At 36.8% G+C, this 27,070-nt stretch overlaps 1 protein-coding gene across 1 annotated transcript in view; it reads left to right on the forward strand.

The window, feature by feature from the left end:
• Nucleotides 1–27,070, forward strand: part of LOC129271812 (uncharacterized) — a 39,960-nt gene that overhangs the window by 844 nt on the left and 12,046 nt on the right. Inside the window, exons 2-26 of the mRNA XM_064107021.1 lie at nucleotides 165–509; nucleotides 4,203–4,301; nucleotides 5,731–6,075; nucleotides 6,350–6,448; nucleotides 7,396–7,737; nucleotides 8,146–8,238; nucleotides 9,187–9,531; nucleotides 9,807–9,905; nucleotides 10,850–11,191; nucleotides 11,601–11,693; nucleotides 12,645–12,989; nucleotides 13,264–13,362; nucleotides 14,310–14,651; nucleotides 15,059–15,151; nucleotides 16,102–16,446; nucleotides 16,721–16,819; nucleotides 17,767–18,108; nucleotides 18,516–18,608; nucleotides 19,559–19,903; nucleotides 20,178–20,276; nucleotides 23,021–23,362; nucleotides 23,770–23,862; nucleotides 24,811–25,155; nucleotides 25,430–25,528; nucleotides 26,469–26,813. Coding sequence (XP_063963091.1) covers nucleotides 431–509; nucleotides 4,203–4,301; nucleotides 5,731–6,075; nucleotides 6,350–6,448; nucleotides 7,396–7,737; nucleotides 8,146–8,238; nucleotides 9,187–9,531; nucleotides 9,807–9,905; nucleotides 10,850–11,191; nucleotides 11,601–11,693; nucleotides 12,645–12,989; nucleotides 13,264–13,362; nucleotides 14,310–14,651; nucleotides 15,059–15,151; nucleotides 16,102–16,446; nucleotides 16,721–16,819; nucleotides 17,767–18,108; nucleotides 18,516–18,608; nucleotides 19,559–19,903; nucleotides 20,178–20,276; nucleotides 23,021–23,362; nucleotides 23,770–23,862; nucleotides 24,811–25,155; nucleotides 25,430–25,528; nucleotides 26,469–26,813 — 5,362 coding nt within the window. The 5' untranslated portion in view covers nucleotides 165–430. The remainder of the gene's footprint in view (nucleotides 1–164; nucleotides 510–4,202; nucleotides 4,302–5,730; nucleotides 6,076–6,349; nucleotides 6,449–7,395; nucleotides 7,738–8,145; nucleotides 8,239–9,186; nucleotides 9,532–9,806; nucleotides 9,906–10,849; nucleotides 11,192–11,600; nucleotides 11,694–12,644; nucleotides 12,990–13,263; nucleotides 13,363–14,309; nucleotides 14,652–15,058; nucleotides 15,152–16,101; nucleotides 16,447–16,720; nucleotides 16,820–17,766; nucleotides 18,109–18,515; nucleotides 18,609–19,558; nucleotides 19,904–20,177; nucleotides 20,277–23,020; nucleotides 23,363–23,769; nucleotides 23,863–24,810; nucleotides 25,156–25,429; nucleotides 25,529–26,468; nucleotides 26,814–27,070) is intronic.

A 27,070-nucleotide genomic window follows, 5' to 3' on the forward strand; every position in this document is an offset into this window, starting at 1 on the left:
AATTGCAATGTGAGGTAGATATGATTTACATTCCTTGTACGTGCAGCGCTAACGGGCAAGCCGTTATGAAATAATGGCGTTCTCCACCATCCAACCTTTAAATAAGCATCAATATTAGTCGTAATGAGTCTTACACATTTTTATGTGCCTTTGAATCTTCTTAGATTACTCAACGACGTATCTGCAATCAGGTGAATCATATTCATTCATCATACCACGCAACTACACCATACGATTTTACCACGCAACCTTGCTTCAAACAAATGATACGAATGGATTTCGAATCGTGTTCCAAGATTTGTTTCTCTCTTCTAGTCATCGAATCCAAATAGGGGCAGGTACTGATCCGTTTGATCAACAATCTGTCATCACAACCATCAATGGATATATAACTTGTTGCCCTGTTGATGTCTACGTAGAGACCAATAAGATGTGGATTGCTGTCACAGGTGGTCTGACTTACACCAATCTCGAGATTGATGCGGACATCATTGCTTTCAAGCTTTCAAGTGAATATGATATTTACTAGCAGTTTTATATCAAGTATAGAAAAAACTGGGGCCTGCCAACTTTCATTCCAAAAAGTTATAAACCGATGAACATATTAGCCTATTTTAAAGTAAATGAATGGCAGAAAAAAGCTGCTGAAAACTGCTTATCTAATAAAAGAGAGCCAATGGAGTAAATTAGAGAGTCAAAAAGGAGCCTAAGCTTTCGATCCTAGCAGAATCTTCTTCGGATGCAAAATGAAGTGGAACAAACATAATATAGACCATAGACATGCAGCAGCAACGCTAGAAACAAGGAGACAAAAAGGGCATTAGAGAGTTTTGATGATCAATCAGGTTAGAGAAGGGGATGAAAGCAAAGGAGTAGGCAGACACAAAGGGAAGTTAGTGTAAGTAAGGCCAGTAAAATACCTTAAAGAGAAATTCCAGTAGTTGCAGTAAACACTGATTTCATGAGAAAGTCTGTAAAACCAGGCTTAACTGTCAGTATATCATCGAGGATCTAGATCTGGTACAGTTACATAAACTGAACTTTGTGACATCTTGAAATCTACGCTGAAAATGTTCACACTGAAGATCACCAACACAGATAAGCGCACGTGGGACAGTGCATTATTATTGCTTTGAATGTCAGCCCGACGCTTGACCCGAATCTTGTGCTTATTTGCTAATTTCTCAACAATTACACATTTTTATTCCAGAATCCTTTGGCACATATTTTTTATTTATACAAACAGACACTTTGGGGTAATTTCATTGGATTCTGTACGAACTCATTTTGATATCGTTACCACAACTGGAATTTACCTTTAAGCTGTGAGGGATTAAGACAATTGGGTAGGCAACGTCAAACAGAATCTGGAACAAAACAGTGATAGGGGGTGTGGGAAGAGATGAATAACAAGATAATTAATGAGAGGTGGGTCAAACAGGTTACAAAGAAAGGCATAATAAACTGGTGCATAAGACTGGGGGGGGGGGGGAAGGAAGGGGGAACAAATGATAATGTGCAAAAGACATAAAAGTATAAACGAAAAAAAAACATTCACATATATATAAATATATAGCGTAACTAGTATAGTAAATCCGCTAGGGGTGAGGGGAAAAAACCAAAAGGCTATATACAGTGCGTCCCAAAAAAAAACTATACACTTTTGAAATGGCTGCCAAATAAAAAATATAGCACTTTGGGGGAAAAGACTTATAGATATGGAAAGCCAATAAAGTCAACTTTCAGATGACACCAAAAAGTTGGAAAACTATTCATGCTTGAGCGAGCACTGCCCACTGAAACAAAGGGTATGAAAATTAGGGTGGGCCGGAATTAGCCTTCCAATTTCTTTCAGGTTTTTTGTTTGGTACATGCAAAGTTAAGGGTTATTTGGTGAATTAAAGATCAGTTGTGATCAGTTTATTGTTTGTGAAAATTTAATGCGTTATTAAATTGAAATTTAAAGCATGAGTGATTATGAATTGCCATTTTTAGTGCAGCATTTTGTCTTTATCATGTGGATCTCAACAATGTGTTCATGACAGTCAGGAGAAGAGGGGGCAATATGACTTAGGTAGGTGAAGTACGTTGATGGGATAAAGGTCAACAGAACATTTAGCAACCCCTCTCTCCATCTCAACCCCCCTCCCCCCCCCCGCTTCTCTCCTGAGAGACTAAGCTCGGCTAGGCTGGGCAGGAATTAGCCTTACAGTTTTTTTGAGTGATTAGTCCTTTGGAACTTGCTAAGCTAAATTAATGAGCGAGATAAGTTTTGGTTTCTTAGGCAAATTACTAAGTTACTATATTGCATGAGTTACTAAATTGAAATTTAATCATGAGTGAACAGCAATTGTAATTTTAGTGTAGCATATTCATCTTGTGGACCTCAGAAGTGTGTTCGTGAGAGTCAGAGTAATGCGATGGTACCTGTTACAAGCAAGAGGGTGAGATATGCTAAGACTTGGTTAAAAGGGCATTCCTCTTCCTTTTGTCCTTTAAAAATTACAAATTAAAAGTCATATGTAACCTCCCCTCTCCACCACCATTTCCCAGCCCCCCTCTCTCTCTGTCTCACTTCCTGGATTGTAGCGTATTCAAAACTTATTACTGCCAAGTGACCGGTGGCTGATGGTCAGTTTTGTTATTGAATGATTACCAAGAAATTTAATGATTATGATGATTAATGAAATAATTAATTGAAAAAAAATGAATGTTTGATTGATCACATTGCACATTGAATGAGTTGATTTACTGATAAATTGTTGATTAAATTATTGATAGGAAAAAGTTGATGCCCCGATTCAGAATTAATCATTAAATCAACATTCTGCTCTGGACTTCACGCGTACATGACAATAGCCATTAGTCTCTCAACAGGAGGGGAGGGCGGAAAAGAGGGAGGGGGCAGGGGCTGAATGTTCTGTTGAGCCTTATTCCATCAACCTACTTCTCCCACTTAAGTCCTATCTCACCCCCTATTCTCCCGACTCCCATGAACACATTGCTGAAATCCACATGTTAAAGTTGATATGCTGCCCAAAAAGATATCCAAATAATAAATTTGAAATGCTGCCCAAAAAGTGTAATTTGTGTTCACTCATGCATTAAAGTTCAATTTAATCATTTATAAAATTTGCTTATGCAACCAAAACTGGTCACGGTTGATCATTAATTTATCACAATTTGGCAGCCATTTCAAAAGTGTATAGTTTTTTTTGGGACGCACTGTAGTAGAAACAAGACAAGTATAAATATATGAAAAGGGAGAAGCATATTCCCTAAAAGGGTAGAGTAAATATAGAAACCGAGGGGAAACAAGACCACACTCAAGAGACGATTCTACGGGCACAAATCCACCGTCAACACAGCAAAGCTGGACACTCCAGTTGGCCGCCATTTTAACCTTCCCAACCACTCCATCACTGACATGATGCTACAGTGCATCGAATCTTTAGGTACCCGTCCTGACTCAGTCCGTACTAGCAGAGAGAAGTTCTCGATGAGACGACTTCGCACCATCCAACCTCATGGCCTGAACATCCAAGAGGGGAGCGACTGATTAGTCTGTTCCATTTTCTATATATATATATATATATATATATATATATATATATATATATATATATATATATATATATATATTCTTTTTTTCTCCTCAGCTCTTTTAGAATAGTTATATCAGTTTCTTCCTCTACATTCCTCCCATATCTCTTAAAGGCTCAGCTCCAATATTTGCTTTCCACATTCAGGCAATATAATATATAATATATATATATATTTAAACATATTTTTTTATCCACTCACCTCTTCTGGACTTACTATATATTTTTGTTTAGTTACAGTATGCTGTAGTTTCTTCATATACATTCCCCCTCTCTCATACAACATCGGCTTCTATATTTACTCTACCTTTATAGGCAATATGCTTCTCCCTTTTCATATATTTATACTTGTCTTGTTTCTACTATATAGCGGATGTACTATATTAGTTACACTATATATTTATATATATGTGTTTTTTTTTTTGCTTTGTCATTTATACTTATATGTCTTGTGCACATTAAAGTAAATGAGACAGAAACACATGGAAATTGACGATAAAAATTGTTATCAGAAAATGTCAGTTAAAATCATGCATTGTCTGAATTTCATGCTCACATAACAGTGCATTTTTTTCCTTCACCCTTTCTACTCCCTATCAGCCCTGTTTAATTGCCCCAGGAGCAATATGAACGTGTCATCAGATGTTCTGTGTGATGGAGTGTACCACTGCGATCATTATGAAGATGAATCGACATGCAGTAAGTCAAATAGAGCATTTTGTCTCTTGCATACTTTTTATTTCATTTGCTTTCTATTTTGAGTAATAAGAATTAAAGTATACTGATAATGAAACAAAAAATCAAAATCAATAATTTGAGTGATATATAGTTGTCATCCAAAGTAGGAAACTGAACGACCGCGATGTATCGGTTGCAAACTGACAGTACCTTTATTTGCTAATGTAGAGCTTGATACTTGATGTATGAGTACACCATTATGGCCGTCCCCGGGGGGGGGGGGGCACTCAGTATAAAATGCATAGTGGGTATGTGCCGCGGAGGGGACCCCCATTTTTACACTCAAATTTCCGTTCCGAGGCATAGCATTTTTGTCTTATTGAGAAAAAGAACAAAGAAAGCCGCTCCAGAGCATAGCAATTTCTTCTTCTCGAGAAAGAAAGAAGAAAAAAAATCCGTTCCAGGGCTTTGCATATTTTCCGTTCCGCCGTTCCGGTCGCAATTTTGGTGAAAAGCGGCCGCAGCTCGCTGTCCGACCATCGCCTCTGCGCTAGCGCGCCCGTCAGTCGTGCCGCCGGGCTAGCTGCATGTACGTTTCATAGGGATGCATACGCACTCGCACGCAGGCGACCCGTTCCAAGGACCCCCGTTTTCACAAACATTTGTAGTTCCGAAGCCCGTTCCGAGGACCCTCCTTTTTACAATGAGCCCGCTCCAAGGCCCCCGTTTTTTGTCTCGCCCGCGGCACACCCCTACCACTTTTTTGGTCGAGTGCCCCCCCCCCCCCGGGTGGCCGTCACTCTGTTTGCTTTCACCCATGTGTGCAAAAACAGGTTATCATTATAATAGGCAAATTCCTATAAATATGAGAAACATACACCTTAATCAGATTCCCCTATACTTATATCATTAGTCTTTGTCATTATAAGCCTTCATAAAATCATAATTCCACATGTTCCAGTAACGTTTAACTTTTGATGTGTTGACGATAAACCAGGACCTCGTCTAACAAAGATTTGTGAAACATTAAATCAAACTGAAATTGCATTTGATAATAGTTCCCTAACTTCCCTTCACTTAATTATACAGATTTGAATCAATTTGGATCTGAGATTGGTATGTATTACACTCTTTGCAAGTGCCGCGCTAGCGACAATTGTAAAGTTATGAAATAATCGCGTGCTCAATAGACGACAAGCCGTAAATTAGAAGCAATGTTAGTCAAAATGAGTATTTAACAGGTTATTGTATATGTGTCTTCCTCTGCACCATCTTAGATTATCCAGCGACGTATCTACCATCAGGTGAATCACATTCAATCTACATACCACGCAATAGTAATGGAATGTTGTAACACTGTGTATCACAGTGTTGTGATTGTGTGTTCTTTGTGGTAGATTGGGTCAAACATCTTATTCATAACCTTCCTTTCTCTCGATGTTATTAATAGATTACACTGCGACGTATCTGGAATCAGGTGAATCTTATTCAATCGACATACCACGCAACTACACAAGACGATTTTACTATGCAACCGTGCTACAAACAAATGACACAAATGGATTTCGAATCGTGTTCCAAGATTTCTATATCAGATCTACCAATCAAATCCAAATAGGGAGAGGTACTGATCCCTCTGATCCAGAGACTGTCATCACAACTATCTATGGAACTACACATTGCTGTCCCTGGGATGTCTACATAGAGTCCAATGAGATGTGGATTGGTGTCATAGGAGGACTGACTTACACCAATCTTGAGATTGATGCTGACATCAATGCTTTTGACCTTTCAAGTGAATATGATATTTTAACCAGTGTTAAATCAAGTATAGAAAAACTGTTGCCTGCCAACTTTCATAAAAAAAAAATATAAACCGATTGAAATATTAGCCTTTTGTAAAGTAGTATGAGGATTACATTCACTAAAGAGAGACAGAAACACAGGGTAATTGAGGATGGAAATTGTTGAGATCAGGAAATGTCAGAAGACCTACAATAATGCATTGTGTCAATTTGGTGCTCACATAGCAGTGCATTTTTTCCTTCCCCCTTTTTACTCCCTATTAGCCCTGTTTAATTGCCCGAGGAGCAATATGAACGTGTCATCAGATGTTCTGTGTGATGGAGTGTACCATTGCGATTATTATGAAGATGAATCGGCATGCAGTAAGTCAAATATGGAAGCATCCCTGCCTCTAGCGTACTTTTTATTTCATTTGCTTTCTAATTTGAGTAATAATAATTAAATTATACTGATAATGAAAACAGAAATAAAAATCAATATTTTGAGATATATATGTTGTCATCCGAAGTAGGAAACTGAACGACCGCGATGTTTCGGTGGCAAACTGACAGTACCATCATTTGCTAATGTAGAGCTTGATACTTGATGTACGAGTACACCATTATGGCCGTCACTTTGATTGCTTTGCAAAGCAGGTTATCATTATAATAGGCAAAGGCCTATAAATTAGAGAAACATATACCTTAATCAAATTCCCCTATACTTGTATCATTAATCATTGTCATTATAAGCCTTCATTAAATCATAGTAATAAGGCATGCACTACAACTTGCACTGGAAGCATTGTGATTGGATAACACAGGTGGGTGCACTTTCCACATGTTCCAGGAACGTTTAACTTTTAATGTGTAGAAGATAACCAGGACCTCGTCTTACAAAGATTTGTGAAACATTTCAATCAAACTGAAAATGCATTTGATAAAGATTCCCTTCACTCAATTATACAGATATAAATTAATTGTAATATGAGATTGTATGATATGATTTACACTCCTAGTTAAGTGCCGCGCTAGCGTCAAGCCGTTATGCAATAATCGCGTGCTCAATAGACGACAAGCCGTAAATTAGAAGCAATCTTAGTCAAAATGAGTCTTTAACAGGTTATTGTATATGTTTCTTCCTCTGAACCATCTTAGATTATCCAGCGACGTATCTGCCATCAGGTGAATCACATTAGATCTACATACCACGCAATAGTAATGGAATGTTGTCACACTGTGTATCACAGTATTGTGATTGTGTTTTCTTTTTGGTAGGTTGGGTCAAACATCTTATTCATTACCTTCATTTCTCTCGATTTTATACATAGATTACACTACGACGTATCTGCAATCAGGTGAATCTCATTCAATCGACATACCACGCTGCTACACAAGACGATTTTACCACGCAACCGTGCTGCAAACAAACGATACGAATGGATTTCGAATGGTGTTCCAAGATTTCTATATCAGATCTACCAATCAAGTCCAAATTGGGACAGGTACTGATCCATCTGATCCACAGTCTGTCATCACAAGTCTGTTTGGATATAGAAGCTCTTCTGGTGATGTCTATGTGGAGACCAATCAGATGTGGATGGCTGTCATAGGAGGACTTTATGACACCAATCTCTTCATATATGTTGACATATTTGCTATTGATCTCTCAAGTAAATAGATTTAACGCTACTATTCGCTTTCATGGATTTAAATGGTATATAATTGGAAGGACAAAGTTAAAAACATGAAATGTAACCACCACTAATGTTCAGTAATGAATCAAACCTTTACAAAATGTTTTTGACCATTCAAGTGAATACGGTATGTTACTAACAGTTTTATATCAAGTATAGAATAGCTATGGCCTACCAACTTTCATGCAAAAATTATAAAACTGATGAGATTTATACCTTTTCCACGGTAGTATGAGGAATATATCTAATAAACAACAAACAGAAACACGGGTAGATTGAGGGTAGTAGTTGTAATCAGAAAATACCATTATATAATGCACTGTTATAATATTGTACTCATACTGCCGTATGATTTTTTCCCTCCCCTTTTCTCTTCTCTACCAGCCCTGTTTAATTGCCCAGTGAGCAATAACGGGTTATCAGTTCTGTGTGATGGAGTGTACCAATGCGATTTTTATGAAGACGAATCGGCATGCAGTAAGTCAAATAAAATGGTATTCTTCTGTCCTCTGTTTCTTGAGTAGGCCTCCTTTTTAAATCATTTGACTTATGAGTAACAGTAATAAAAGTATACTGAGAATGATATCAATATCAATATTTGTGATGTAGATGCAGTTGTCGTCCGAAGTAGCAAACAGAACGACCGCTATGTTTCGGTCGCAAACTGCTAGTACCTTCATAATGTTCATCTGGTATGGAGAGCTTGATACTTATGATGACATGATGAGTAATCAGTGCATCTTCTGACCGTCGCTGTCGCTGCTTTCACCCTGGTGTGCAATATAGTTGTTATCCTTATAATTGACAAAGGCCTATAAATAAGAGAAACATATACACGACTCATATTCCTCTACTTGTATACTTGCTCTTTGTCAATATCAGCCTTTATAAAGTCATAAAGGAATGAGGCATGCGCTACCACGTGTACCAGAAACATTGTATGATTGGATAACACAGATGAGATTCATTTCCACATGTTCCATGAACGTTTTAATGTGTTGACTCCAGAACAGGACCCGGTCTTACAGCTATTCGTGAACATTTCAATCAAACTGAAATTGCATTTGATAACAAAAACCCATCCTTTAATTATACAGATATAAATCAATAATTGCATCATGTGATTGATATGATTTACACTCCTTGTAAGTGCTTCGCTCGCATGGTCATTGGACCATTATCCAAACATATAAATAAACAGCAATGATAGTCGTAACGAGTCTTTCTTTATGTGACTTTCTCACCATCTTAGATTATCCAGCGACGTATCTGCCATCAGGTGAATCACATTCAATCTACATACCACACAAAAGTAATGGAATGTTGTAACACCGTGTATCACAGTGCTGTGATTGTGTTTTCTTTCTGGTAGGTTTGGTCAAATATCTTATTCATAACCTTCCTTTCTCTCGATTTTATGAATAGATTACACTGCGACGTATCTGCAATCAGGTGAATCTTATTCAATCGACATACCACGCAACTACACAACACGACTTTACCACGTAACCGTGCTACAAACAAATGATACGAATGGATTTCGAATCGTGTTCCAAGATTTTTATATCAGATCTACCAATCAAATCCAAGTAGGGACAGGTACTGATCCCTCTGATCCAGAGACTGTCATCACAACTATCTATGGAACTACATATTGCTGTCCCTGGGATGTCTACATAGAGTCCAATGAGATGTGGATTGGTGTCATAGGAGGACTGACTTACACCAATCTTGAGATTGATGCGGACATCGTTGCTTTTGACCTTTCAAGTGAATATGATATTTTAACCAGCGTTATATCAAGAATAGAAAAACTGTTGCCTGCCAACTTTCACTAAAAAAAAATTATAAACCAATTAAAATATTAGCCTTTTGTAAAGTAGTATGAGGATTACATTAACTAAAGAGAGACAGAATCACAGGGTAATTGAGGATGGAAATTGTTGAGATCAGGAAATGTCAGTAGACCTACAATAATGCATTGTGTCAATTTGGTGCTCACATAGAAGTGTATTTTTTCCTTCCCCCTTTTTACTCCCTATCAGCCCTGTTTAATTGCCCGAGGAGCAATATGAACGTGTCATCAGATGTTCTGTGTGATGGAGTGTACCATTGCGATTATTATGAAGATGAATCGGCATGCAGTAAGTCAAATATGGAAGCATCCCTGCCTCTTGCGTACTTTTTATTTTATTTGCTTTCTAATTTGAGTAATAATGATTAAATTATACTGATAATGAAAACAAAAATCAAAATCAATACTTTGAGTGATATATAGTTGTCATCCGAAGTGTAGGAAACTGAACGACCTCGATGTTTCGGTGGCAAACTGACAGTATCATCATTTTCTAATGTAGAGCCTGATACTTGATGTACGAGTACACCATTATGGTCGTCACTTTGATTGCTTTGCAAAACAGGTTATCATTATAATAGGCAAAGGCCTATAAATTAGAGAAACATATACCTTAATCAAATTCCCCTATACTTGTATCATTAGTCATTGTCATTATAAGCCTTCATAAAATCATAGTAGGCATGCATAACCACTTGCACTGGAAGCATTGTGATTGGATAAAACAGGTGGGTACACTTTCCACATGTTCCAGGAACGTTTAACTTTTAATATGTAGAAGATAACCAGAACCTCGTCTCACAAAGATTTGTGAAACATTTCAATCAAACTGAAAATGCATTTGATAAAGATTCCCTTCACTTAATTATACAGATATAAATCAATTGCAATCTGAGATTGTATGATATGATTTACACTCCTAGTTAAGTGCCGCGCTAGCGACAAACCGTTATGAAATAATCGCGTGCTGAATAGACGACAAGCCGTAAATTAGAAGCAATGTTAGTCAAAATAAGCCTTTAACAGATTATTGTATGTATCTTCCTCTGCACCATCTTAGATTATCCAGCGACGTATCTGCCATCAGGTGAATCACATTAGATCTACATACCACGCAATAGTAATGGAATGTTGTCACACTGTGTATCACAGTGTTGTGATTGTGTTTTCTTTTTGGTAGGTTGGGTCAAACATCTTATTCATTACCTTCATTTCTCTCGATTTTATAAATAGATTACACTACGACGTATCTGCAATCAGGTGAATCTCATTCAATCGACATACCACGCAACTACACAAGACGATTTTACCACGCAACTGTGCTACAAATAAACGATACGAATGGATTTCGAATCGTGTTCCAAGATTTCTATATAAGATCTACCAATCAAATCCAAATTGGGACAGGTACTGATCCATCTGATCCACAGTCTGTCATCACAAGTCTGTTTGGATCTAGAAGCTCTTCTGATGATGTCTATGTGGAGACCAATCAGATGTGGATGGCTGTCATAGGAGGACTTTATGACACCAATCTCTTCTTAGATGTTGACATATTTGCTATTGATCTCTCAAGTAAATAGATTTCATGCTACTATTCGCTTTCATGGATTTAAATGGTATATAATTGGAAGGACGAAGTTGAAAACATGAAATGTAACCACCACTAATGTTCAGTAATGAATCAAATCTTTAAAAAATGCTTTTGACCATTCAAGTGAATATGATATGTTACTAACAGTTTTATATCAAGTATAGAATAGCTATGGCCTACCAACTTTCATGCAAAAATTATAAAACTGATGAGATTTAAACCTTTTCCACGGTAGTATGAGGAATATATCTAAAAAAACAACAAATAGAAACACGGGTAGATTGAGGGTAGTAGTTGTAATCAGAAAATACCATTATATAATGCATTGTTATAATATTGTACTCATATAGCCGTATGATTTTTTTCCTCCCCTTTTCTCATCTCTACCAGCCCTGTTTAATTGCCCAGTGAGCAATAACGGGTTATCAGTTCTGTGTGATGGAGTGTACCAATGCGATTTTTATGAAGACGAATCGGCATGCAGTAAGTCAAATAAAATGGTATTCTTCTGTCCTCTGTTTCTTGAGTAGGCCTTTTTTTTTAAATCATTTGACTTATAAGTAACAGTGATAAAAGTATACTGAGAATGATATCAATATCAATATTTGTGTGGAAGATACAGTTGTCGTCCGAAGTAGCAAACAGAACGACCGCAATGTTTCGATTGCAAACTGCTAGTACCTTCATCATGTTCATCTGGTGTGGAGAGCTTGATACTTATGATGACAGGATGAGTAATCAGTGCATCTTCTGACCGTCGCTGTCGCTGCTTTCACCCTGGTGTGCAATATAGTTGTTATCCTTACAATTTGCAAAGGCCTATAAATAAGAGAAACATATATACACGACTCATATTCCTCTACTTGTATACTTGCTCTTTGTCATTATCAGCCTTTATAAAGTCATAAAGGAATGAGGCATGCGCTACCACGTGTACCAGAAACATTGTATGATTGGATAACACAGATGAGATTCATTTCCACATGTTCCATGAACGTTTTAATGTGTTGACTCCAGAACAGGACCTGGTCTTACAGCTATTAGTGAACATTTCAAGCAAACTGAAATAGCATTTGATAGCAAAAACCCTTCCTTTAATTATACAGATATAAATCAATAATTGCATCATGTGATTGATATGATTTACACTCCTTGTAAGTGCTTCGCTCGCATGGTCATTGGACCATTATCCTAACATATAAATAAACAGCAATGATAGTCGTAACGAGTCTTTCTTTATGTGACTTTCTCACCATCTTAGATTATCCAGCGACGTATCTGCCATCAGGTGAATCACATTCAATCTACATAACACACAAAAGTAATGGAATGTTGTAACACTGTGTATCACAGTGCTGTGATTGTGTTTTCTTTCTGGTAGGTTTGGTCAAATATCTTATTCATAACCTTCCTTTCTCTCGATTTGATGAATAGATTACACTGCGACGTATCTGCAATCAGGTGAATCTTATTCAATCGACATACCACGCAACTACACAACACGACTTTACCACGTAACCGTGCTACAAACAAATGATACGAATGGATTTCGAATCGTGTTCCAAGATTTCTATATCAGATCTACCAATCAAATCCAAATAGGGACAGGTACTGATCCCTCTGATCCAGAGACTGTCATCACAACTATCTATGGAACTACATATTGCTGTCCCTGGGATGTCTACATAGAGTCCAATGAGATGTGGATTGGTGTCATAGGAGGACTGACTTACACCATTCTTGAGATTGACGCGGACATCGTTGCTTTTGACCTTTCAAGTGAATATGATATTTTAACCAGTTTTATATCAAGAATAGAAAAACTGTTGCCTGCCAACTTTCATAAAACTTTTTTTTAAACCGATTGAAATATTAGCCTTTTGTAAAGTAGTATGAGGATTACATTAACTAAAGAGAGACAGAAACACAGGGTAATTGAGGATGGAAATTGTTGAGATCAGGAAATGTCAGTAGACCTACAATAATGCATTGTGTCAATTTGGTGCTCACATAGCAGTGCATTTTTTCCTTCCCCCTTTTTACTCCCTATCAGCCCTGTTTAATTGCCCGAGGAGCAATATGAACGTGTCATCAGATGTTCTGTGTGATGGAGTGTACCATTGCGATTATTATGAAGATGAATCGGCATGCAGTAAGTCAAATATGGAAGCATCCCTGCCTCTAGCGTACTTTTTATTTCATTTGATTTCTAATTTGAGTATTAATGATTAAATTATACTGATAATGAAAACAAAAATCAAAATCAATATTTTGAGATATATATGTTGTCATCCGAAGTAGGAAACTGAACGACCGCGATGTTTCGGTGGCAAACTGACAGTACCATCATTTGCTAATGTAGAGCTTGATACTTGATGTACGAGTACACCATTATGGTCGTCACTTTGATTGCTTTGCAAAACAGGTTATCATTATAATTGGCAAAGGCCTATAAATTAGAGAAACATATACCTTAATCAAATTCCCCTATACTTGTATCATTAATCATTGTCATTATAAGCCTTCATTAAATCATAGTAATAAGGCATGCACTACAACTTGCACTGGAAGCATTGTGATTGGATAACACAGGTGGGTGCACTTTCCACATGTTCCAGGAACGTTTAACTTTTAATGTGTAGAAGATAACCAAGACCTCGTCTTACAAAGATTTGTGAAACATTTCAATCAAACTGAAAATGCATTTGATAAAGATTCCCTTCACTTAATTATACAGATATAAATCAATTGCAATCTGAGATTGTATGATATGATTTACACTCCTAGTTAAGTGCCGCGCTAGCGACAAACCGTTATGAAATAATCGCGTGCTCAATAGACGACAAGCCGTAAATTAGAAGCAATCTTAGTCAAAATGAGTCTTTAACAGGTTATTGTATATGTTTCTTCCTCTGAACCATCTTAGATTATTCAGCGACGTATCTGTCATCAGGTGAATCACATTAGATCTACATACCACGCAATAGTAATGGAATGTTGTCACACTGTGTATCACAGTGTTGTGATTGTGTTTTCTTTTTGGTAGGTTGGGTCAAACATCTTATTCATTACCTTCATTTCTCTCGATTTTATACATAGATTACACTACGACGTATCTGCAATCAGGTGAATCTTATTCAATCGACATACCACGCTGCTACACAAGACGATTTTACCACGCAACCGTGCTGCAAACAAACGATACGAATGGATTTCGAATGGTGTTCCAAGATTTCTATATCAGATCTACCAATCAAGTCCAAATTGGGACAGGTACTGATCCATCTGATCCACAGTCTGTCATCACAAGTCTGTTTGGATATAGAAGCTCTTCTGGTGATGTCTATGTGGAGACCAATCAGATGTGGATGGCTGTCATAGGAGGACTTTATGACACCAATCTCTTCATATATGTTGACATATTTGCTATTGATCTCTCAAGTAAATAGATTTAACGCTACTATTCGCTTTCATGGATTTAAATGGTATATAATTGGAAGGACAAAGTTAAAAACATGAAATGTAACCACCACTAATGTTCAGTAATGAATCAAACCTTTAAAAAATGTTTTTGACCATTCAAGTGAATACGGTATGTTACTAACAGTTTTATATCAAGTATAGAATAGCTATGGCCTACCAACTTTCATACAAAAATTATAAAACTGATGAGATTTAAACCTTTTCCACGGTAGTATGAGGAATATATCTAAAAAACAACAAATAGAAACACGGGTAGATTGAGGGTAGTAGTTGTAATCAGAAAATACCATTATATAATGCACTGTTATAATATTGTACTCATACAGCCGTATGATTTTTTCCTCCCCTTTTCTCTTCTCTACCAGCCCTGTTTAATTGCCCAGTGAGCAATAACGGGTTATCAGTTCTGTGTGATGGAGTGTACCAATGCGATTTTTATGAAGACGAATCGGCATGCAGTAAGTCAAATAAAATGGTATTCTTCTGTCCTCTGTTTCTTGAGTAGGCCTCCTTTTTAAATCATTTGATCTATGAGTAACAGTAATAAAAGTATACTGAGAATGATATCAATATCAATATTTGTGATGTAGAAGCAGTGGTCATCCGAAGTAGCAAACAGAACGACCGCAATGTTTCGGTCGCAAACTGCTAGTACCTTCATCATGTTCATCTGGTATGGAGAGCTTGATACTTATGATGACATGATGAGTAATCAGTGCATCTTCTGACCGTCGCTGTCGCTGCTTTCACCCTGGTGTGCAATATAGTTGTTATCCTTATAATTGACAAAGGCCTATAAATAAGAGAAACATATATACACGACTCATATTCCTCTACTTGTATACTTGCTCTTTGTCATTATCAGCCTTTATAAAGTCATAAAGGAATGAGGCATGCGCTACCACGTGTACCAGAAACATTGTATGATTGGATAACACAGATGAGATTCATTTCCACATGTTCCATGAACGTTTTAATGTGTTGACTCCAGAACAGGACCTGGTCTTACAGCTATTAGTGAACATTTCAATCAAACTGAAATAGCATTTGATAGCAAAAACCCTTCCTTTAATTATACAGATATAAATCAATAATTGCATCATGTGATTGATATGATTTACACTCCTTGTAAGTGCTTCGCTGGCATGGTCATTGGACCATTATCCAAACATATAAATAAACAGCAATGATAGTCGTAACGAGTCTTTCTTTATGTGACTTTCTCACCATCTTAGATTATCCAGCGACGTATCTGCCATCAGGTGAATCACATTCAATCTACATACCACACAAAAGTAATGGAATGTTGTAACACTGTGTATCACAGTGCTGTGATTGTGTTTTCTTTCTGGTAGGTTTGGTCAAATATCTTATTCATAACCTTCCTTTCTCTCGATTTGATGAATAGATTACACTGCGACGTATCTGCAATCAGGTGAATCTTATTCAATCGACATACCACGCAACTACACAACACGACTTTACCACGTAACCGTGCTACAAACAAATGATACGAATGGATTTCGAATCGTGTTCCAAGATTTCTATATCAGATCTACCAATCAAATCCAAATAGGGACAGGTACTGATCCCTCTGATCCAGAGACTGTCATCACAACTATCTATGGAACTACATATTGCTGTCCCTGGGATGTCTACATAGAGTCCAATGAGATGTGGATTGGTGTCATAGGAGGACTGACTTACACCATTCTTGAGATTGACGCGGACATCGTTGCTTTTGATCTTTCAAGTGAATATGATATTTTAACCGGTTTTATATCAAGAATAGAAAAACTGTTGCCTGCCAACTTTCATAAAACTTTTTTTTAAACCGATTGAAATATTAGCCTTTTGTAAAGTAGTATGAGGATTACATTAACTAAAGAGAGACAGAAACACAGGGTAATTGAGGATGGAAATTGTTGAGATCAGGAAATGTCAGTAGACCTACAATAATGCATTGTGTCAATTTGGTGCTCACATAGCAGTGCATTTTTTCCTTCCCCCTTTTTACTCCCTATTAGCCCTGTTTAATTGCCCGAGGAGCAATATGAACGTGTCATCAGATGTTCTGTGTGATGGAGTGTACCATTGCGATTATTATGAAGATGAATCGGCATGCAGTAAGTCAAATATGGAAGCATCCCTGCCTCTAGCTTACTTTTTATTTCAATTGCTTTCTAATTTGAGTAATAATAATTAAATTATACTGATAATGAAAACAAAAATCAAAATCAATATTTTGAGATATATATGTTGTCATCCGAAGTAGGAAAATAAACGACCGCGATGTTTCGGTGGCAAACTGACAGTACCATCATTTGCTAATGTAGAGCTTGATACTTGATGTACGAGTACACCATTATGGCCGTCACTTTGATTGCTTTGCAAAACAGGTTATCATTATAATTGGCAAAGGCCTATAAATTAGAGAAACATATACCTTAATCAAATTCCCCTATACTTGTATCATTAATCATTGTCATTATAAGCCTTCATTAAATCATAGTAATAAGGCATGCACTACAACTTGCACTGGAAGCATTGTGATTGGATAACACAGGTGGGTGCACTTTCCACATGTTCCAGGAACGTTTAACTTTTAATGTGTAGAAGATAACCAGGACCTCGTCTTACAAAGATTTGTGAAACATTTCAATCAAAGTGAAAATGCATTTGATAAAGATTCCCTTCACTCAATTATACAGATATAAATTAATTGCAATCTGAGATTGTATGATACGATTTACACTCCCAGTTAAGTGCCGCGCTAGCGACAAACCGTTATGAAATAATCGCGTGCTCAATAGACGACAAGCCGTAAATTAGAAGCAATCTTAGTCAAAATGAGTCTTTAACAGGTTATTGTATATGTTTCTTCCTCTGAACCATCTTAGATTATCCAGCGACGTATCTGCCATCAGGTGAATCACATTAGATCTACATACCACGCAATAGTAATGGAATGTTGTCACACTGTGTATCACAGTGTTGTGATTGTGTTTTCTTTTTGGTAGGTTGGGTCAAACATCTTATTCATTACCTTCATTTCTCTCGATTTTATACATAGATTACACTACGACGTATCTGCAATCAGGTGAATCTTATTCAATCGACATACCACGCAACTACACAAGACGATTTTACCACGCAACTGTGCTACAAACAAACGATACGAATGGATTTCGAATCGTGTTCCAAGATTTCTATATCAGATCTACCAATCAAATCCAAATTGGGACAGGTACTGATCCATCTGATCCACAGTCTGTCATCACAAGTCTGTTTGGATCTAGAAGCTCTTCTGATGATGTCTATGTGGAGACCAATCAGATGTGGATGGCTGTCATAGGAGGACTTTATGACACCAATCTCTTCATAGATGTTGACATATTTGCTATTGATCTCTCAAGTAAATAGATTTCATGCTACTATTCGCTTTCATGGATTTAAATGGTATATAATTGGAAGGACAAAGTTGAAAACATGAAATGTAACCACCACTAATGTTCAGTAATGAATCAAATCTTTAAAAAATGCTTTTGACCATTCAAGTGAATATGATATGTTACTAACAGTTTTTTATCAAGTATAGAATAGCTATGGCCTACCAACTTTCATGCAAAATTATAAAACTGATGAGATTTAAACCTTTTCCACGGTAGTATGAGGAATATATCTAATAAACAACAAACAGATACACGGGTAGATTGAGGGTAGTAGTTGTAATAAGAAAATACCATTATATAATGCATTGTTATAATATTGTACTCATATAGCCGTATGATTTTTTTCCTCCCCTTTTCTCATCTCTACCAGCCCTGTTTAATTGCCCAGTGAGCAATAACGGGTTATCAGTTCTGTGTGATGGAGTGTACCAATGCGATTTTTATGAAGACGAATCGGCATGCAGTAAGTCAAATAAAATGGTATTCTTCTGTCCTCTGTTTCTTGAGTAGGCCTCCTTTTTAAATCATTTGACTTATTAGTAACGGTGATAAAAGAATACTGAGAATGATATCAATATCAATATTTGTGTGGTAGATACAGTTGTCGTCCGAAGTAGCAAACAGAACGACCGCAATGTTTCGATTGCAAACTGCTAGTACCTTCATCATGTTCATCTGGTATGGAGAGCTTGATACTTATGATGACATGATGAGTAATCAGTGCATCTTCTGACCGTCGCTGTCGCTGCTTTCACCCTGGTGTGCAATATAGTTGTTATCCTTACAATTAGCAAAGGCCTATAAATAAGAGAAACATATATACACGACTCATATTCCTCTACTTGTATACTTGCTCTTTGTCATTATCAGCCTTTATAAAGTCATAAAGGAATGAGGCATGCGCTACCACGTGTACCAGAAACATTGTATGATTGGATAACACAGATGAGATTCATTTCCACATGTTCCATGAACGTTTTAATGTGTTGACTCCAGAACAGGACCTGGTCTTACAGCTATTAGTGAACATTTTAATCAAACTGAAATTGCATTTGATAGCAAAAACCCTTCCTTTAATTATACAGATATAAATCAATAATTGCATCATGTGATTGATATGATTTACACTCCTTGTAAGTGCTTCGCTGGCATGGTCATTTGACCATTATCCAAACATATAAATAAACAGCAATGATAGTCGTAACGAGTCTTTCTTTATGTGACTTTCTCACCATCTTAGATTATCCAGCGACGTATCTGCCATCAGGTGAATCACATTCAATCTACATACCACACAAAAGTAATGGAATGTTGTAACACTGTGTATCACAGTGCTGTGATTGTGTGTTCTTTCTGGTAGGTGTGGTCAAACATCTTATTCATAACCTTCCTTTCTCTGGATTTTATAAATAGATTACACTGCGACGTATCTGCAATCAGGTGAATCTCATTCAATCGACATACCACGCAACTACACAAGACGATTTTACCACGCAACCGTGCTGCAAACAAACGATACGAAAGGATTTCGAATCGTGTTCCAAGATTTTTATATCAGATCTACCAATCAAGTCCAAATTGGGACAGGTACTGATCCCTCTGATCCAGAGTCTGTCATCACAACTATCTATGGAACTACATATTGCTGTCCCTGGGATGTCTACATAGAGTCCAATGAGATGTGGATTGGTGTCATAGGAGGACTGACTTACACCACTCTTGAGATTGATGCGGACATCGTTGCTTTTGACCTTTCAAGTGAATATTATATTTTAACCAGTGTTATATCAAGAATAGAAAAACTGTTGCCTGCCAACTTTCATAAAACTTTTTTTTAAACCGATTGAAATATTAGCCTTTTGTAAAGTAGTATGAGGATTACATTAACTAAAGAGAGACAGAAACAAATGGAAATTGAGGATGGGAATTATTGAGATCAGGAAATGTCAGTAGACCTACAATAATGCATTGTGTGAATTTTGTGCTCGCATAGCAGTGCATTTTTTCCTTCTCCATTTTTACTCCCTATCAGCCCTGTTTAATTGCCAGAGGAGCAATATGAACGTGTCATCAGATGTTCTGTGTGATGGAGTGTACCATTGCGATTATTATGAAGATGAATCGGCATGCAGTAAGTCAAATATGGAAGCATCCCTGCCTCTTGCGTACTTTTTATTTCATTTGCTTTCTAATTTGAGTAATAAAGATTAAATTATACTGATAATGAAAACAAAAATCAAAATCCATATTTTGAGTGATATATAGTTGTCATCCGAAGTAGGAAACTGAACGACCGCGATGTTTCGGTGGCAAACTGACAGTACCATCATTTGCTAATGTAGAGCTTGATACCTGATGTACGAGTACACCATTATGGCCGTCACTTTGTTTGCCTTGCAAAACAGGTTATCATTATAATAGGCAAAGGCCCATAAATTAGAGAAACATATACCTTAATCAAATTCCCCTATACTTGTATCATTAGTAATTTTCATTATAAGCCTTCAAAAAATCATAGTAATAAGGCATGCACTACCACTTGCACTGGAAGCATTGTGATTGGATAACACAGGTGGGTGCACATTCCACATGTTCCAGGAACGTTTAACATTTAATGTGTAGAAGATAACCAGGACCTCGTCTCACAAAGATTTGTGAAACATTTCAATCAAACTGAAAATGCATTTGATAAAGATTTCCTACACTTAATTATACAGATATAAATCAATTGCAATCTGAGATTGTATGATATGATTTACACTCCTAGTTAAGTGCCGCGCTAGCGACAAACCGTTATGAAATAATCGCGTGCTCAATAGACGACAAGCCGTAAATTAGAAGCAATGTTAGTCAAAATAAGCCTTTAACAGATTATTGTATGTATCTTCCTCTGCACCATCTTAGATTATCCAGCGACGTATCTGCCATCAGGTGAATCATATTAGATCTACATACCACGCAATAGTAATGGAATGTTGTCACACTGTGTATCACAGTGTTGTGATTGTGTTTTCTTTTTGGTAGGTTGGGTCAAACATCTTATTCATTACCTTCATTTCTCTCGATTTTATACATAGATTACACTACGACGTATCTGCAATCAGGTGAATCTTATTCAATCGACATACCACTCAACTACACAAGACGATTTTACCACGCAACCGTGCTACAAACAAACGATACAAATGGATTTCGAATCGTGTTCCAAGATTTCTATATCAGATCTACCAATCAAGTCCAAATTGGGACAGGTACTGATCCCTCTGATCCAGAGTCTGTCATCACAACTATATATGGAACTACATATTGCTGTCCCTGGGATGTCTACATAGAGTCCAATGAGATGTGGATGGCTGTCATAGGAGGACTTTATGACACCAATCTCTTCTTAGATGTTGACATATTTGCTATTGATCTCTCAAGTAAATAGATTTCATGCTACTATTCGCTTTCATGGAAACTAAATGGTATATAATTGGAAGGACGAAGTTGAAAACATGAAATGTAACCACCACTAATGTTCAGTAATGAATCAAATCTTTAAAAAATGCTTTTGACCATTCAAGTGAATATGATATGTTACTAACAGTTTTATATCAAGTATAGAATAGCTATGGCCTACCAACTTTCATGCAAACATTATAAAACTGATGAGATTTAAACCTTTTCCACGGTAGTATGAGGAATATATCTAAAAAACAACAAATAGAAACACGGGTAGATTGAGGGTAGTAGTTGTAATCAGAAAATACCATTATATAATGCATTGTTATAATATTGTACTCATATAGCCGTATGATTTTTTTCCTCCCCTTTTCTCATCTCTACCAGCCCTGTTTAATTGCCCAGTGAGCAATAACGGGTTATCAGTTCTGTGTGATGGAGTGTACCAATGCGATTTTTATGAAGACGAATCGGCATGCAGTAAGTCAAATAAAATGGTATTCTTCTGTCCTCTGTTTCTTGAGTAGGCCTTTTTTAAAAAATCATTTGACTTATAAGTAACAGTGATAAAAGTATACTGAGAATGATATCAATATCAATATTTGTGTGGTAGATACAGTTGTCGTCCGAAGTAGCAAACAGAACGACCGCAATGTTTCGATTGCAAACTGCTAGTACCTTCATCATGTTCATCTGGTGTGGAGAGCTTGATACTTATGATGACAGGATGAGTAATCAGTGCATCTTCTGACCGTCGCTGTCGCTGCTTTCACCCTGGTGTGCAATATAGTTGTTATCCTTACAATTAGCAAAGGCCTATAAATAAGAGAAACATATATACACGACTCATATTCCTCTACTTGTATACTTGCTCTTTGTCATTATCAGCCTTTATAAAGTCATAAAGGAATGAGGCATGCGCTACCACGTGTACCAGAAACATTGTATGATTGGATAACACAGATGAGATTCATTTCCACATGTTCCGTGAACGTTTTAATGTGTTGACTCCAGAACAGGACCTGGTCTTACAGCTATTAGTGAACATTTCAAGCAAACTGAAATAGCATTTGATATCAAAAACCCTTCCTTTAATTATACAGATATAAATCAATAATTGCATCATGTGATTGATATGATTTACACTCCTTGTAAGTGCATCGCTGGCATGGTCATTTGACCATTATCCAAACATATAAATAAACAGCAATGATAGTCGTAACGAGTCTTTCTTTATGTGACTTTCTCACCATCTTAGATTATCCAGCGACGTATCTGCCATCAGGTGAATCACATTCAATCTACATACCACACTAAAGTAATGGAATGTTGTAACACTGTGTATCACAGTGCTGTGATTGTGTTTTCTTTTTGGTAGGTTGGGTCAAACATCTTATTCATTACCTTAATTTCTCTCGATTTTATACATAGATTACACTACGACGTATCTGCAATCAGGTGAATCTCATTCAATCGACATACCACGCAACTACACAAGACGATTTTACCACGCAACTGTGCTACAAACAAACGATACGAATGGATTTCGAATCGTGTTCCAAGATTTCTATATCAGATCTACCAATCAAATCCAAATTGGGACAGGTACTGATCCATCTGATCCACAGTCTGTCATCACAAGTCTGTTTGGATATAGAAGCTCTTCTGATGATGTCTATGTGGAGACCAATCAGATGTGGATGGCTGTCATAGGAGGACTTTATGACACCAATCTCTTCATAGATGTTGACATATTTGCTATTGATCTCTCAAGTAAATAGATTTCATGCTACTATTCGCTTTCATGGATTTAAATGGTATATAATTGGAAGGATAAAGTTGAAAACATGAAAAGTAACCACCACTAATGTTCAGTAATGAATCAAATCTTTTAAAAATGCTTTTGACCATTCAAGTGAATATGATATGTTACTAACAGTTTTTTATCAAGTATAGAATAGCTATGGCCTACCAACTTTCATGACAAATTATAAAACTGATGAGATTTAAACCTTTTCCACGGTAGTATGAGGAATATATCTAATAAACAACAAACAGATACACGGGTAGATTGAGGGTAGTAGTTGTAATAAGAAAATACCATTATATAATGCATTGTTATAATATTGTACTCATATAGCCGTATGATTTTTTTCCTCCCCTTTTCTCATCTCTACCAGCCCTGTTTAATTGCCCAGTGAGCAATAACGGGTTATCAGTTCTGTGTGATGGAGTGTACCAATGCGATTTTTATGAAGACGAATCGGCATGCAGTAAGTCAAATAAAATGGTATTCTTCTGTCCTCTGTTTCTTGAGTAGGCCTCCTTTTTAAATCATTTGACTTATTAGTAACGGTGATAAAAGAATACTGAGAATGATATCAATATCAATATTTGTGTGGTAGATACAGTTGTCATCCGAAGTAGCAAACAGAACGACCGCAATGTTTCGATTGCAAACTGCTAGTACCTTCATCATGTTCATCTGGTATGGAGAGCTTGATACTTATGATGACATGATGAGTAATCAGTGCATCTTCTGACCGTCGCTGTCGCTGCTTTCACCCTGGTGTGCAATATAGTTGTTATCCTTACAATTAGCAAAGGCCTATAAATAAGAGAAACATATACACGACTCATATTCCTCTACTTGTATACTTGCTCTTTGTCATTATCAGCCTTTATAAAGTCATAAAGGAATGAGGCATGCGCTACCACGTGTACCAGAAACATTGTATGATTGGATAACACAGATGAGATTCATTTCCACATGTTCCATGAACGTTTTAACGTGTTGACTCCAGAACAGGACCTGGTCTTACAGCTATTAGTGAACATTTTAATCAAACTGAAATTGCATTTGATAGCAAAAACCCTTCCTTTAATTATACAGATATAAATCAATAATTGCATCATGTGATTGATATGATTTACACTCCTTGTAAGTGCTTCGCTGGCATGGTCATTTGACCATTATCCAAACATATAAATAAACAGCAATGATAGTCGTAACGAGTCTTTCTTTATGTGACTTTTTCACCATCTTAGATTATCCAGCGACGTATCTGCCATCAGGTGAATCACATTCAATCTACATACCACACAAAAGTAATGGAATGTTGTAACACTGTGTATCACAGTGCTGTGATTGTGTGTTCTTTCTGGTAGGTGTGGTCAAACATCTTATTCATAACCTTCCTTTCTCTGGATTTTATAAATAGATTACACTGCGACGTATCTGCAATCAGGTGAATCTCATTCAATCGACATACCACGCAACTACACAAGACGATTTTACCACGCAACCGTGCTGCAAACAAACGATACGAAAGGATTTCGAATCGTGTTCCAAGATTTTTATATCAGATCTACCAATCAAGTCCAAATTGGGACAGGTACTGATCCCTCTGATCCAGAGTCTGTCATCACAACTATCTATGGAACTACATATTGCTGTCCCTGGGATGTCTACATAGAGTCCAATGAGATGTGGATTGCTGTCATAGGAGGACTGACTTACACCAATCTTGAGATTGATGCGGACATCGTTGCTTTTGACCTTTCAAGTGAATATGATATTTTAACCAGTTTTATATCAAGAATAGAAAAACTGGGGCCTCTCAACTTTCATTAAAAAAAAATATAAACCGATTAAAATATTAGCCTTTTGTAAAGTAGTATGAAGATTACATTAACTAAAGAGAGACAGAAACAAATGGAAATTGAGGATGGAAATTATTGAGATCAGGAAATGTCAGTAGACCTACAATAATGCATTGTGTGAATTTTGTGCTCGCATAGCAGTGCATTTTTTCCTTCTCCATTTTTACTCCCTATCAGCCCTGTTTGATTGCCAGAGGAGCAATATGAACGTGTCATCAGATGTTCTGTGTGATGGAGTGTACCATTGCGATTATTATGAAGATGAATCGGCATGCAGTAAGTCAAATATGGAAGCATCCCTGCCTCTTGCGTACTTTTTATTTCATTTGCTTTCTAATTTGAGTAATAAAGATTAAATTATACTGATAATGAAAACAAAAATCCATATTTTGAGTGATATATAGTTGTCATCCGAAGTAGGAAACTGAACGACCGCGATGTCTCGGTGGCAAACTGACAGTACCATCATTTGCTAATGTAGAGCTTGATACCTGATGTACGAGTACACCATTATGGCCGTCACTTTGTTTGCCTTGCAAAACAGGTTATCATTATAATAGGCAAAGGCCCATAAATTAGAGAAACATATACCTTAATCAAATTCCCCTATACTTGTATCATTAGTAATTTTCATTATAAGCCTTCATAAAATCATAGTAATAAGGCATGCACTACCACTTGCACTGGAAGCATTGTGATTGGATAACACAGGTGGGTGCACATTCCACATGTTCCAGGAACGTTTAACATTTAATGTGTAGAAGATAACCAGGACCTCGTCTCACAAAGATTTGTGAAACATTTCAATCAAACTGAAAATGCATTTGATAAAGATTTCCTTCACTTAATTATACAGATATAAATCAATTGCAATCTGAGATTGTATGATATGATTTACACTCCTAGTTAAGTGCCGCGCTAGCGACAAACCGTTATGAAATAATCGCGTGCTCAATAGACGACAAGCCGTAAATTAGAAGCAATGTTAGTCAAAATAAGCCTTTAACAGATTATTGTATGTATCTTCCTCTGCACCATCTTAGATTATCCAGCGACGTATCTGCCATCAGGTGAATCATATTAGATCTACATACCACGCAATAGTAATGGAATGTTGTCACACTGTGTATCACAGTGTTGTGATTGTGTTTTCTTTTTGGTAGGTTGGGTCAAACATGTTATTCATTACCTTCATTTCTCTCGATTTTATACATAGATTACACTACGACGTATCTGCAATCAGGTGAATCTTATTCAATCGACATACCACTCAACTACACAAGACGATTTTACCACGCAACCGTGCTACAAACAAACGATACAAATGGATTTCGAATCGTGTTCCAAGATTTCTATATCAGATCTACCAATCAAGTCCAAATTGGGACAGGTACTGATCCCTCTGATCCAGAGTCTGTCATCACAACTATCTATGGAACTACATATTGCTGTCCCTGGGATGTCTACATAGAGTCCAATGAGATGTGGATGGCTGTCATAGGAGGACTTTATGACACCAATCTCCTCATAGATGTTGATATCTTTGCTATTGATCTCTCAAGTAAATATATTTAATGCGACTATTTGCTTTCATGGAGTTAAATGGTATATAATTGGAAGGAAAAGTTCAAAACATGAAATGTAACCACTTTAATGTTGAGTAATGAATCAAATCTTTAAAAATTGTCAAAACCTTTGGTAGAGGATCAGCAACGTGAATAATGTTCGACTTTGACTTGAAACTATGTTAAATGTCATCACAATATAGACAAGAGCATTGAAAGTATTTTTTTCAATCTGGTTGGTGATGGGGGAGGA

This window comes from Lytechinus pictus, chromosome 11 (assembly GCF_037042905.1).
Source record: "Lytechinus pictus isolate F3 Inbred chromosome 11, Lp3.0, whole genome shotgun sequence".
NCBI lineage: Eukaryota > Metazoa > Echinodermata > Echinoidea > Temnopleuroida > Toxopneustidae > Lytechinus > Lytechinus pictus.